The following is a 14,319-nucleotide window of genomic DNA, read 5'->3' as shown; positions in this document are numbered from 1 at the left end:
AAGAGTTTCATTAGTTTTTGTTTTGTCAAATCAATTGATAAATGAGTCGACAGTTTATTTCCAGAGAGTTTTTCACCTATTTCACTGTTGTCTCTTCATGTTACAGATGTTTAACTACTTGCATGTCTGCTTTAATACAGATGCCAATGTTGGAAACAGGAATGTCTCCACATAATATAGATATTTATGGTTTCATTTTTCCTATACCTGTCTAGAATGCTCCAGAACTCGATAAAATGACTCAAAATTGGTCCAAAATTCAGGTCAGTACTTCGAGTGAACGCTGCTCACCGGTAACTTTAACCACCAACGTCTCTCAGGTCAAGCTTCCTAACTGACAGACTATACCAATGAGGGATTGCTGACTTTCTGATCTTACTGACCAACATTCAGACTGTTTGTGGTGTTTGGTTCCTCTACCTGTGGACTCCCTCCTCACCTGTCTGCTGCTACCTGCTGTTACCACCTTCACCCATCCATCATGTGGATCAACAGACTGATCTGGACTGTCCTATCTATCATACTTAGTACAATGACCTTTTGATGGCAGCAGACTCTTATCCATTCTCATCCTAGTCAACCTGAGTGAAGCTTTTGACACCATCTCCCATCATCCTCCTCCATAGACTGACCTCCCTGGACTCTACTGAGCCATGTCCCCTCTCCTCCGGTGTTCCTCAAGGCTCTGTTCCCGGTCCCATTCTCTTCATCATTTATCTTCTCCCCCTCAGCCATATATTCCATAGATACAACATTTGGATTCACTTTTATGCAGACGACACCCATCTCTACCTTTCTACCAAACCCACCTCCCTCTGGGACTGTCTACAAGAAATCCTCCTTCAATTTTCTCAAACTCAACGGCAACAAAACTGAGCTTCTCCTCATTGGCTCTAATCCATTCTCACACCCTTTTAACCAGACCTGAATACATTAAACCATGTCTAAATCAGACCTAGAAGCTTTAAACGAGATGTGAACCCGACTTTAAACTAGACCTTAATGCAATAATCCAGATCTAAACCAGTCCTGGAACCCTAAACGCAGACATGAACCAGACCTGGGCAAACTTTGAGTCATTTTTAATATGTGAACTTTCATTTTTACAACCTCTATGAACTCGTTTTTTGGATCCATGCTGCATTTATTTTATTGAACCCCTTTAATTTCCATCTCATGATATTTTCGGATTAGATTATGTCACTTTGTGAAGAAAATCAAGAAAAACAACTTGTCATATTTGTCAGCCATTCTGGACACATTTTGAGTCATTTTAAGTATTTTTTTTTAAAATTTGGATCAAATTTTAAGTCGCCTTGAGTATTATTTTTTAAGTTGTTGGACAACTTTTGAGTCATTTTGAAGATGAAGACTTTCATTTTTGAGTGAGTCCCTACTTTTCCTCTCGACTCTGCTCATCATCAGTAGATGTTTCACCATGCTGGATGGATCTATCACTACTAGCTCCTCTGTTCTCTGTTTCTGAGCCGAGCTGCACTTATTTATTCATCCAGAAGGTTGGATTTCTGTGGTAACACTGCCTGCAGTTCAACCTGAAAACACCCTGAATTTTTATCGCCTGACTTTTGGTAATAGCTGAATAATTTATGGCTTCACGGTTGTGCTGAGGATATTAGAATTTTTTGTTTTATGCAGAATCTGGTTCCAACAAAAGGTTTATTCTGGGCACATTTTTAAATTACTCATTGAATAAAATGATTTTGATGAAACATTGATTTGAGGCTCAGGATTTGGTTGTTTTTCCCACAAAACGGAAACAAAAATGACAAATTCCAGATGTCATTTAGCTCATTTTTTTAAAATCTTAAGCCTCTCGTAGCAGATTTTGGTCTTCAGAGGGTTCACCTTTAACCATTCCATCGTTATCTGTCCGTCACTCGATCAGCTGCAGTGAAAGCGAGACAGAAACTCTCAGAGACACTTGATCGTTTCGTGTCTGTGAACTCGTGTTGAACTTCACCTCGAGGTGTCATCTTGCTTTCAGACGCCTCGCTAATAAAAGCTGACACGGCGGAGGAGAACAATGACACAAAGAGCAGAGGAGAAAAATGTGGAGGTCAGGAGGCTAGGGGGTGATGAACCCAAAGAAAAGGAGGTCAGGACCTCGTTTTGTCCTTTTTCTAATGTCCTCCAGCTGCTTCTCTGCCGCTGTCTTTTTAGCTTCATTTCTGCTCCTCGTCCGTCCTACACTGTTAAAAATCAACAGTTTTAATGACATATCTTAAAACAATTTAGTGCTATTTTACAGGTTTCTCTGTTTTGGTAAATTACAGATAATATTCTGTATAATCTCAGTAAAAAATTGTAATTTAAATGTTGAGTGTAAAAAAATATAAAAATATGTATACATGTATTACAAATAGTAATTTATTCTTTTACAGCATTTTTTTACGGTATGTGAAATAGCAAAATGAATTATTTAGTTAAAAACATCTCCTTTTTGAAAAAAACGTATATTAAAGATTAAACAAATTTAAAGTTTTTTTTTAAAGTGTTACTTTCACAATTGTCCCTGAGAAGGAAAAGAAAAAAATTACATCCACACAAAAAACTGTATTTTTATAAATAATAATTGGTTCCTTTACGTTTGAACATGATAATGTCCTATTTTTTTCTGTATTTTATATGAGCAACACCATTTTTTAAATTTATATTTAAAATATTTTTAAATATTTGTATTAATTTGAAGGAAAATACCAAATAATTTATATATTTATAATGTTATATGGTTAAATTATGGATAATACCTTGAAGAATTACAGAAAAAATAAACACTAATACAAACAACGAAGCAAAGAAAAACAAACTGTCCAACACTGTAAATAACATCTAAATCAAAAGTCTGTTTTTACAAAAAATAATTTATTTCATTTTATCATTTAAATTAGCAAAAAAGTTCATTATCTTAAAGACATTTGTAGTTATTTTAAAAGAAAAATAATGTAGATTAAAGACTGAACTGAATAAACATTCAGCTATTTTATAGTTTTTGAGTTTTTTATTATTATTTTTTATGTTGTTTTTTTAATTACAGAAAATAATTAGTAAAATCTCAGGGAAAACAGAAAAAGTATTAATTTACACAAGCTATTTACACAAGAATACCCACACCAAAAATCTTTTTTTTAAAATAAGTGATTCATTCATTTACAATGCGTGATCATGAAATAAAACAATTCTACTGCATTTAAATCAGTAAAAATCTCAATATTTGACAGATATTTTCCATTACTCTTCATTTCTTGTGTTCTTGCTGCAGATCTTCACTGTTTTTGTTTTTTTGTCTTTTTTACAGTTTAGTTTCTTATTTTGCATCATTCTTTTTTCTTTTCCCTCCTCTTTGTTTTCACCTTTTCCATTTCCTCTCCTGTCTGAGGACCTTCCACTGACTTCCATTAACCTTCACTTGACCACTAAAAGTCTGACCTTGACCTCTAACCTCTGACCTTGAACTCTCTGCTCAAAAAATAAACAAAAAAAACTCAAAAAAAAAAACTTGCTGCTTTCAGTCCAATGAAACAATAACGCTGATGGCTGTTGTCGTGACGACCGAGGTGACGGATAATCAGTGTGAGTGTTTGTCGCCTCCGTGTGTGTGTGTGTGTGTGGTTGATGAATTGAGTCATTTAGTAGAGTGTGTGTTGATTAATCCAGGCAGAGTGTTAATACAGGAGATGGGACGGATTAAATGGCGTACATTAACTAATACTGCCGCCCCTCGAACACACACCCAGCCTCAGAGAGTGTGTGTGTGTAGATGGTGTGTAGATGTGTAGATGGTGTGTGTGTGTGTGTGTGTGTGTGTGTGTGTGTGTGTGTGTGTGTGTGTTTGTCCTCACTGTTGGCCAGAAGCTGCTGCTGCTGCTGTTGTTGCTGCTGCTGGAGCTGCTGCTGACTGACGGCTGATAAGGCCGGCCGACTCCCGGTTCCTCCTCCTGCTCCTCCTGCTGCACCTCCTGCTGCTCCTGGAGCTGCGCTGTGAGCTCCAGGAGCAGGAGGGCTGGTCAGACGCTCCTTATCCCAGGAACACTCACTGCCTCCTGGGGAAACAGGGAATCAGTAGAGGGTGGTTAAAATGTCTTTTCATTTCTTTAAAATTACTCAAAATGTGTTCGAAATGACTTGAAATCAGTGAAAAATCTGTTAAAATTGTCCTAAATTATTTGAAATGTGTCCAAAATGATTGTAATTTACAAAAATTGGACCTAGAAAATGGAAGAAAGTGCAGAATCTTCAATGGCAGGTGAGATTTTTTGACTCACAAAAGGTCATGGCACTTGTTAAAAATCACTCAACCTTTGGCTTGAAATCTGTGAAAAATTTGTTAAAACAGTCATAAATAATGAATAATTATTTGACTTAGGAAATGGAAAAAAAAGTGCAAAATCTTCAATAAAAACCTGTGAAGCCACTTGAAGAAATAAAATTCTTACAGCTATGAAATGTGGTGAAGACAGACAAAACAGTTTCTAGCAGATCATGATGGTTTAATGGATCCAGTAGAGGAAGAATATTTAATTATTGGCCCTTAAAAATGGAAGAAAGTGCAAAATCTTCAATAGATGGTTGTATATGTTAAGACAAGGTTCCAGTTTTTCCATTACTTGACTTAAAACCTGCCCAAAATGACTCAAAAATATGTCCAAAATACCTTGAAAATTGTCTAAAATCACTCCACATTTGTGCAAAATGACTTGAAATTTGTGAAATATGAGTTAAAATTGCCCTAAAGTATTTGAAATGTGCTCAAAATTACTGTAATCAATAATTTTTGGACCTTGAAAATGGAAAAAGTGGCAAATTTCCAATTGAGGATGATATATAGAAAGACAAGGTTCCAGTTTTTCCATTAATTGACATAAAACGTCCCAAAAATCACTCATTTGTCCAAAATGTCTTGAAATCATTGAAAAAATAGTTAAAATATAAATCTATAAAATCTGTAAATCTGTAAAATGGTGATTTTTTTTATGATGATTTAACCCTCGTGTCGTCCTGTGGGTCAAACTGACCCATTTTAAAGTTTGAAAATGTGGAAAAAATATATATATTTTCACAGTGAAACTTCTGATGTCCACATTTTCAACATTTTTGGGAATTTTTTGAACATTTTTTGGTGGAAAAAAAAGAAATGTTTAAAATGTTTCTGAAGAACATTTAGGAAAAAATCAACCAAAATCTAGTGAAATTTGCTGGATTTTGGTTGATTTTTATGTGAATGTTCTTAAAGAAAATAGAAGTTTTACTGATATATATGGAATCACTTTAGATCAGGGGAGCCAACAGCGTGCAGCAGGGACCATGTTGTAAAAATAACACTAGTCAGCATGAAATGCCTTATAAAAGAACAGCAACTATAATTTTTTAAAATCAAAAATACATTAATTCAGATTTTAAATTCCAATATTTATTACAATTTTTTTTTTTTTTTTAAAAACAAAAATGTCTTTGTTGTAAATGAGCTTTGACTTTGTCCGTGTAGTTTCTCATTCATCCAGGTCATTGTTGTCCAAAGTTATTTAAATCAATCCAACTGGACTTTAAGAAGGTTCCTTGAACACGTTTCACCTCTCATCCAAGAGGCTTCTTCAGTTCTGGTGGTGGTTGATGTTGCCTCAGCTGAGGTGTGGTCAGTTGAAAACGACCCCCTTTGTCACTCCCTGGCTCCCAACGACCATCGTTGAGGAGCCAGGTGGGTCTTGGCAATGGTTGTTGGAATGTGAATAACACTGACCACACCTCACAGGGGTTATAAGCTGAGGCAACATCAACCACCTTCTTAAAGTCCAGTTGGAGTGATTTAAACAACTTTGGATAACCTTGTCCGAGTCAGAGTTCACTGCGCACGTCAAACCACCACGTCACTCTGCTGCAGCGTCCGGGAGCAGACACTTTGGGAAGCTAGACGTGGTTTTTACCCCCAAAACATGACAGAGAATTGAAAGAGAAAACACTATTTCCAGGATGTCGCTTTACATATTATTATTTTCATTGTTAATATTGTTTAAAGATGATGGTGCAAGTTTGTTATTGAGGAAGTTTGTATCAAACAAGGTGCCGTTCGTACTACTCAGTACCCTTGAAGTTGCTCTCAGGTTCAAAAAGGTTGGTGACCCCTGCTTTAGATATTTTTAGGATTTTTGTATTTGAAGATTTTTACTAATTTTTTGAAAATTTTTACAAGAATTCTTTTGCCAAATTATTATTTTTAAATTTTTTTAAAAAATAAAACTTTTAAGGAATTATTGAAATTTTCTTCCTGAAGGTTTTGCAAATCTTCAGAAATTTGGGGAATTTTTTTGCAGAATTTTTGGATTTTTTTTCAGACAAGGAAACAATATTTTTTGGTGCCCGTAAATGAAGACAACTGGAGGGTTAAAGTATTCCACTTTTTTATATATCTTTTCCTTTCCACCTTGCTGCCAGATGTTTACAGTTTATTTTCCAGGATTTAATATTTATTTTCAGTTTATTCTGAAGAAGACGGATGATTTCAGAATTTATTGGAACCTGAGCATTTATTAATTTAGTCTTTAAACCAAAACCAGAGAGAAAAGAGACGATAAAACTGAATTATTCTGAGCTAAGAGAGAGCAGAGGAAGAAAAGAAGGAAAAGAAAAGAGAGAAGGATGGAGGAGGTAGAGAGAACATCTGTCTGCTCTCCTCCCTGGTGGAGCAGCTGAGATGAATCCAGATGTCAGCTCCTCTCTGGAGTTCAGCAGCGATAATAGAGAGAGACTCCGGCTAATTCAGACTAATGGAGGGAGATGAAGATGGATGAGGAGCAGAGAAAACGGAGGAAGAAACGCTGTAGATTCAGGAAACCTTTCACTGGTTGTTCACGTTCAGCAGGAGGTTAGATAGACACTACAATGAAGAACTGGAGGAGTTCAGTTTCCTCTGATTTCACAAATACACTGTAAAAAATCTAAAAAAAAAAAAAAAAACAACTGAAAAAATGGTGGAATACTGTAATGTTAAAATAACTATTTAGATAAATAAAAAGTATATTAATCCTCCTGTTGTCTTCATTTACGGCCACCAAAAAAAATTGTTTCCTTGTGTGAAAAAAAAATCTAAAAATCAGCAAAAAATTCCCCAAATTTCTAAAAATTTGCTAAACCTTCAGGAAGAAAATTCCAATAATTTCTTAAAAGTTTGCCTTAAAAGTTTTATTTAAAAAAAAAAAAAAAAAATCCCCCAAATTTGGCAAGAAAATTCCTGTAAATATTTTCAAAAAATGAGTAAAAATCTTCCAAAAAATCTTAAAAATATCTAAAGTGACTCCATATATATCAGTAAAACTTCTAATATTTTCTTTAAGAACATTCACAAAAAATTCAACCAAAATCCAGTGAAATTTGCTGGATTTTGCTTGAATTTTTTGTGAATGTTCTTAAGAAACATTTTTAACATTTTTTTTTCCACCAAAAAATGTTCAAAAATTTCCTAGAAATGTTGAAAATGTGGACATCAGAAGTTTCACTGTGAAAATATATTTTTTTCCACATTTTCAAACTTTAAAACGGGTCAATTTGACCTGCAGGACGACAGGAGGGTTAAAGTTCAAAATCTCTGAAAAACATGAAATGAAAAACAATCAATAAATAAAGTCTATAAAATTACGTTTTTAAAACATTTAAGAAATTTAATTTTGTCATAAAAAGAATTCTGTAAAATAAAAGAAAAAAGTGGAATATTTCAATGTTCAATATCTCTGACAAACATGAATATAAAATAAAATATGTTAAAAAAAAATTTAAACATTTGTAAAAAAATACAGATTTTTCATTTTGACATGAATTAATATATATTGTTCATATAATTATATTAATAATAGATATAGATATATATTAATTAAACATAATAATTAAATCTAATTATTTAGAGTCTACTCTGTATTATTTACAATTCAACAAAACTCTAAAAATCTGAAATTATTCAACATTATTCACAACTGTCTTTCAAATCAATGCAATGCAATTTTTGTTGCTCATTTAAATACAAAAAAAAATAGTATAAAGTCACGATCAAATGTTACAGACTTATCCTGGACAGTTTCCTACAAATAAATACAATTATTCAATAAATACTTTTTTTTTTTTTTTTTTTTTGCTCTTTTAAATACGGTAAGAAAGTGTAATTTCACAGCCACACAATGTGAAATTATAAATTCTTATTTGGAAATATACAGATTTTTAATGTGGACATTTTTTACACTTTTGGTCTGTTTTTTCAAGGCTAACATACAAATTTATAATTGTTTCCGTTATTTTTATAATATATCTAATTGAAGAAAGAGTAAATCTGTAAAACAACAGTTAAATAAAATTATTTATCATTATTTAATCCTTAAAACAGGCAATTTTATATCAAAAGCATTATTGATGAGTTAAATAAAGTCAAGAAATGTGTATTTTTATGGTCAACAAATTAATAATTGTAAAAATACAGTTTTTCAATGTTTTGGACGGTTTTATCTTTTAGATTAATGTGGAAACTAAGATTTTTTTTATAAGATATTATTTGTTATTTATTAGAGCAGGAGAAATCAGTAAAATAATAGCATAAAGAATATTTACTATGTTGTAAATGTGTTGGTTGTGTGGAAGCAATGCCTGCAGTTCTACCAAAAACGTCTTGAATTTTTTCCACCAGATCGTTGGTCCCAGAAGAGTCAGTCCTGGCTTCCTGGTTTTGTAGAAAGACGCAGAATATTTATGTTTTTACAGACTTTGACCAGAGCAAACTACTTATTTTTGGCCTTTTTTTTTTTTTTTTTTTTTAAAGTGAGACGAGCAGAATAAAGTGTTCTCTATTCCACAGAACAAATAACAAAATACATCAACTCTGGATTTGGAAGCACAAGTTGATCTTTAACTACAGTTTTATGTGTTACCTATTATAAAGAGCTGTCAGGCTACAAGATTTATCTCTGAAATGTGGTGGAGAAAAGGCAGAAAGTGGGAAAATTCTAATAAAAATGTGAACAAATGCAGTAAGTTTAAACTGTGGAGTGAATCAGAACAAAGCGGTGGTTTCCTCTGACACGTCATCCCTTCATTCATCCGTCTTTATGGTTTTCTCTCATTTCTCGTCAGAATAAATGTGAGCGATCGACTTTCAGCATCAGACATGTCTTCCTTTCCTGCTGTTGTCCTGAATATCCGTCCTCTTTCCCTCCATCCTGCTGCTTTATTCCTCCTTTTGTCCTCGGCTGTTTCCCAGGCCGGTGTCAGCGTCGCCACAAAGAGAATCAGGTCGGACAATGAAAGGAATGAAATGAAAGAAGGAGGGAATAAATAAAAAACGACAGTAACTCTATCGGCCCATTTGCCAGGTCAGCTGAAGATGGAGAAACAGAAGGACGCTCGCTTTCTTCTGCTTTTTGTTTTCTGGCTTTTCAATAATTCAGAGACGCAGCAGAGATTGAGTGAACCGGAAAACACACGTCTTTGTCTTCATGTGAAAAAAAAGGAAAATAAGTTTATGTCCGATTTAGCAACAAGTTCTAGTCCATTTCAGCTTCTGACGCCAAAAATAGAAGAAAAACCATGAAAAATCAGATTCTGGATCTATAGTAATTTTACTTTATTTAAGGAAGTTTTACCTTCAAACTGAATATTTTCAGAGTTTCAGACCCTTAAAGTCCACAGAGGAAGTCCAGATTTACACTACGAGGCTCAGAAATGATGGAGAAAGACAGTTTTTCTCTCAGAATAATTCAGTTTTATCACCTCTTTTCTCTCTGATTTTGGTTTAAAGGACAAATTAACGAACACTCAGGTTCCAACAAACACTGAAGTCATTCCTTTTCTTCATAATAAGAATAATTGAAAATCCTGTAAAATAAACTGTAAACATCTGGCAAATTACATTAAAAAAAGAAGTGGAATACTTTACTGTTCAAAATCTCTGAAAAACATGAATATAAAATAAATAAATAAAACCTGCAAAATTAGTTTAAAAAAAATAGAGATTTTTCATCTCAACATAATTTTTTCTTTTTCTTTTTTATTCTATTTTATTTTTCACAAAATTTAATTAATTTCTTCATTTTAATTTGTTGCCACAAATAGAAAAAAAGTCTCATCATCCTGAAAAATTAATCAGAGCTTCAATTGATGTTTAATCTACAGTAAATTTAGTTTATTTAATGAAGTTTTGCCTTCAAAATATGAATATTTTCCTATCTACAGGTTCATAAGTACATAGAGGAGGTCCAGATATACACGAAATGATAAAAATTATTAAACAAACCTGTAAAATAAATTGTAAACATCTGGCAGCAAAGTGGAAAGAAAAACTACGTTCAAAAAAATAAAGTGGAACACTGCAATGTTCAAAATCTCTGAAAAATATGAATATAAAATAAATAAAATCAGTGAAATTTGACAGTTTTTAAAAATTTGTTAAAAAAAATTTATGTAGATATTTTCTCTTGCGTACAGCATCAATGTGTGAATTTTCATTTTTTTGAATTTTTAAAAATTTAACTTTTATTTTTCTGACGCAATTTCCTTTATTTTTTAAATTTTTTTGTTACCACAAATAGAACAGAATAAAAAAGGAGATAAATGCTGGAAAAAAGGAAGATTTGGCTGCAAAAATCCAAACAAGAAACAACTAGTCCGAAGATCTAAGTTTAAAAACCCTTCAAAGCAAAAAATTATTCAAGAAGTCTTTCTTTTCAGCATTTTTCTTCCATTACTATTTATTTTTCCCTCCAAACCTGATAGTTGTAGAATAATTACTGTGTTTATTAAATATCCATCCCACAATACTCCCAAAGTCACGCTGCTGTATTTCCAGAATTAATGAATAAATCTAATGATCCTTCTACATGAACCACCCGACAGACCAGAATAACACCCGTAACCATGGCAACCGCACACAAACCAGCAAAGAAGATATAAGAAATTACACGCAGTAGTTTTGACTGGAAATCAAAAAAACAAAACAAAAAAAAACTCAGCATCATGAAAAAATTAACACTAAATTAAATTTTAATTTGTACAACTTTAAAGCTAAATTTGCTACTGAATTACAAGAAAATGAGACTTAAAAACAGAGCAAAAAGGTTAAAAATGTTCACTTATTTGAATAAAAGTGAGAGGAGAAAAAGCAGACAGGTAGAATTAGCGGAACATATTAAAGCTGTTTGGCACAATTAAATGTATTTAACAGATCTGAAATAAATCTTTTTATCTGACTTTTTAAAAAAAAAAATCTACACCAATGCTGTCAACAAAACGGAACATTTTAAAGTTTCTTCACAAATTTCAACCCTTTTTCCAGCTTCAGATCGTAAAGAATCACCAGTTATCTTTATAGTTATTCTCTCCAACTTTCCGTTTGGATTAATTAACTTATTTAAAATCGTCTTTTCAGGCAGAAAACGAGGCAACGTGGAACTAAAGACAGAACAGAAAAGTTTGGTTTAACTGGACCTGACTGCAGAAACATAAACATTTGTGTCTCATATTTAATCAGCTTCATGTAAAACTGATCCGTGTCGTCTTCTTTTGCTGTTTGATGTGTAAAGTTCGACCTTTTCCAGCTTTTCTGAGCCTGTTTTTGTCTCTCAGCAGCCTGCTGGACGTTCAGTCAGAAGAGAAACTGTGGATTTACCATTAAACATGAAGAATTATTTATTACCTGTTCCTGTCTGAACGTGGAGACGAACCATCAATGATTTCAGAGAAGATAAAAACACAAATATTCTGCTGCTAATGATGATACTTTTATGTTAACTTCAGTAAAATCTAAAGTCCAAAGATCTGAAGGAGGCGTAAAGTTCATCAGATTTAAAACCTACTCTGGAACACATCCATACAAGATTATATGACAGCTATCAGACGGCTTTGTTTGCACTCTCAGATTGTACACCGCCTTGGATTGTGCTACATTGACTAACTTTTTGTCCTTCATTATGGCTCCCAGCGTAAGTCAGACTCTTCTGATGGAGTTTTGACTCACGGCGAAAATGGGCTTACGTCGGGCCGTAGGAACGGAACTCCGAAGCGAGTCTTCGACTTACGTCAGAGTACGTCGGAAATAAGTAAATAAGTAACTAAGTCTATAAGTAAGTAAGTAGACAAATAAGTCTAGGTGGACTTACATCGGGCCGTATGAACAGAACTGTGATGTAAGTATTTGAGTTGTGTGACAGTTCCGTTCCTACGTTTCGTACCTGCAACCCGACGTAAGTCCATTTTCGCCACAAGTTGGAAATAAGTAAGTAAATAAATAAGTCTAGGTGGACTTACGTTGATCTGTAGGAAGGGAACTCCGATGTAAGTCCCGGACTTACATCGGAGTTCCTACAGATCAGCGTGAGTCCATATTCGCGGTAAATCTAAACTCTGGTGAAAACGTGAACAAAGCCGTTCCGTGCATCACCATAAGACTCCTGAGAAAACGCCGTTACTGTTGGTCTTCCAGCCAAAGCAGGAAGAATCTCTCCATCTCAGTAATGAGACCAGATCCTTTCACTTGTTCAAGGATCTGTTTTTTTTATCACAGATGATTATCGAGACAGTCGTTCAACTTCATCCAAGCAACCAACCCATGTTGGTCGGTGTTTCTTCCCCTTTCCCAGCGTTTTTTTCTATCTAATTTCACTTCCATGGAGGCGGCTTTCCTTTTCTTCCAAGCATCAGAAGAGTCTGACTTACGCTGGGAGCCATAATGAAGGACAAAAAGTTAGTGAATGTAGCACAATCCAAGGTGGCGTCCACTTTTATGAAGAACTGATCGATATCTTGATGCACGGAACGGCTTTGTTTACATTTTCTCTGAAGTTCCGACTTACGGAGAAAATCAACTTAGTAGGAACGGAACTCCAATGTTAGTCCAGGACCTCCTGTATTTGTTTGAGGTGCAAATTCTGAATAATTTCCAGCGTTAATCAATTAATCAATAACACGAATCAACTACAGTCAACATTCTTTATGTGCTGATAAAGCTTTTCAATCATGAATACAGACGACACAGATTGGCTAAATCAGCTCTGGTTTGAGGTCATTAACTAGCCAGTAAGTCTTTGTCATGGTGCCCGTTGCTGCTAAACTCCCACAATGCTCTCTGCTTCAACTGTAGTCTGAGTGACGCTTCCTCTGGTCTCTACAGGATTAAACAGGAAGAGGCTCCACCTGCTGGAACAACCAGGAACTACAGATGATCTATAGTTACTCACATCCACGACCTTCTCCTGTTTCTTCCTTATGGTTCATATATTCTGAATCAGTTAAATTATTAACAACAAATAAATGCTAAATGATAATGATGAACCTCTGTGGTACTGATACAGGCGTGTTTTGTGTGTGTGTTGTGCGTGTTTTCTACGTGTTTTGTGCGTGTTTGTACATGTATTGTCCAACTTTCGTGTGTATTTTGCACGTGTTTTGTACATGTTTTGTGTGTGTTTTGTGTGTGCTCCATACGTTTTGTGTGTGTTTTGGGCGTGTTTTGGGCGTGTTTTGTACATGTGTTGTGTGTGTTTTGTGGGTGTTTTGTACATGTTTTGTGCGTGTTTTGTATGTGTTTTGTACGTGTTTTGTGTGTGCTTTGAGAGGGTTTTGTGTGTGTTTTGTGTGTGTTTCATGCATGTTTTATCTGTGTTTTGTGTGTTGTACCCGTGTTAGAGTGCAGGTCATCGTTGTCGGACTCATTGCCATTCTGCAGACTCATCATCATCTTCATCTTCTGGAGTTTCTGGAGTTCAGCCATGGCTGCTGCTGTCAGGCCTGAGAGACACACACAGACACACACACAGACACAGACACACACACACACACACACACACACACACCGTTAACATCACCATCACGATGACACACATCTTCACCTTTCACCTGTCGATCGGTGTTTCAATCAGCCGCCCTGAAACCTGTCCACTCTGATGTTCCTCACAGCCGACCAATCACAGCTCTCCTCACATGTGTTACCTGTCTCTACCCATGATTCTTTGCAGCAAGCCGTGACACACACACTAACACCGGACTGTCTTTGTGCGTTTTGATGAAACGTTTGGGTGCGTTTTAGACGCCTCAGGCCTGACGTGTTTTCACCCATACACACAAAATAACTAAACACACACACAGAGAACACACCCCCACCGTGACACACACACACACACACACACACACATCCCCACACACACTGTCTTTTGTATGGACTAAGATTCCTGGCTCTGTGCACTGACCTGGAACTGACTTCTATACACAACAACCACCAGCGTGAGAGAGATGACCCTGTGTGTGTGTGTGTGTGTGTGTGTGTGTGTGTGTGTGTCT

At 34.9% G+C, this 14,319-nt stretch overlaps 1 protein-coding gene across 1 annotated transcript in view; it reads right to left on the bottom strand.

Moving 5' to 3' along the window:
• Window positions 1–13,788, bottom strand: part of LOC111571346 (dachshund homolog 2-like) — a 17,213-nt gene extending 3,425 nt beyond the window's left edge. Inside the window, exons 1-2 of the mRNA XM_055008746.1 lie at window positions 13,660–13,788; window positions 3,861–4,061 (exon numbers count right to left, since the gene is read on the bottom strand). Of these exons, the coding sequence (XP_054864721.1) occupies window positions 3,861–4,061; window positions 13,660–13,753 (295 nt within the window). The 5' untranslated portion in view covers window positions 13,754–13,788. The remainder of the gene's footprint in view (window positions 1–3,860; window positions 4,062–13,659) is intronic.
• Window positions 13,789–14,319: the final 531 nt, after the last annotated feature.

The sequence above is a fragment of the Amphiprion ocellaris genome, unplaced genomic scaffold (genome assembly GCF_022539595.1).
Source record: "Amphiprion ocellaris isolate individual 3 ecotype Okinawa unplaced genomic scaffold, ASM2253959v1 Aocel_unscaffolded134, whole genome shotgun sequence".
Classification (NCBI taxonomy): domain Eukaryota; kingdom Metazoa; phylum Chordata; class Actinopteri; family Pomacentridae; genus Amphiprion; species Amphiprion ocellaris.
Note: the sequence above shows the minus strand (reverse complement) of the source record. Positions and strands in the feature narration are given on the sequence as shown.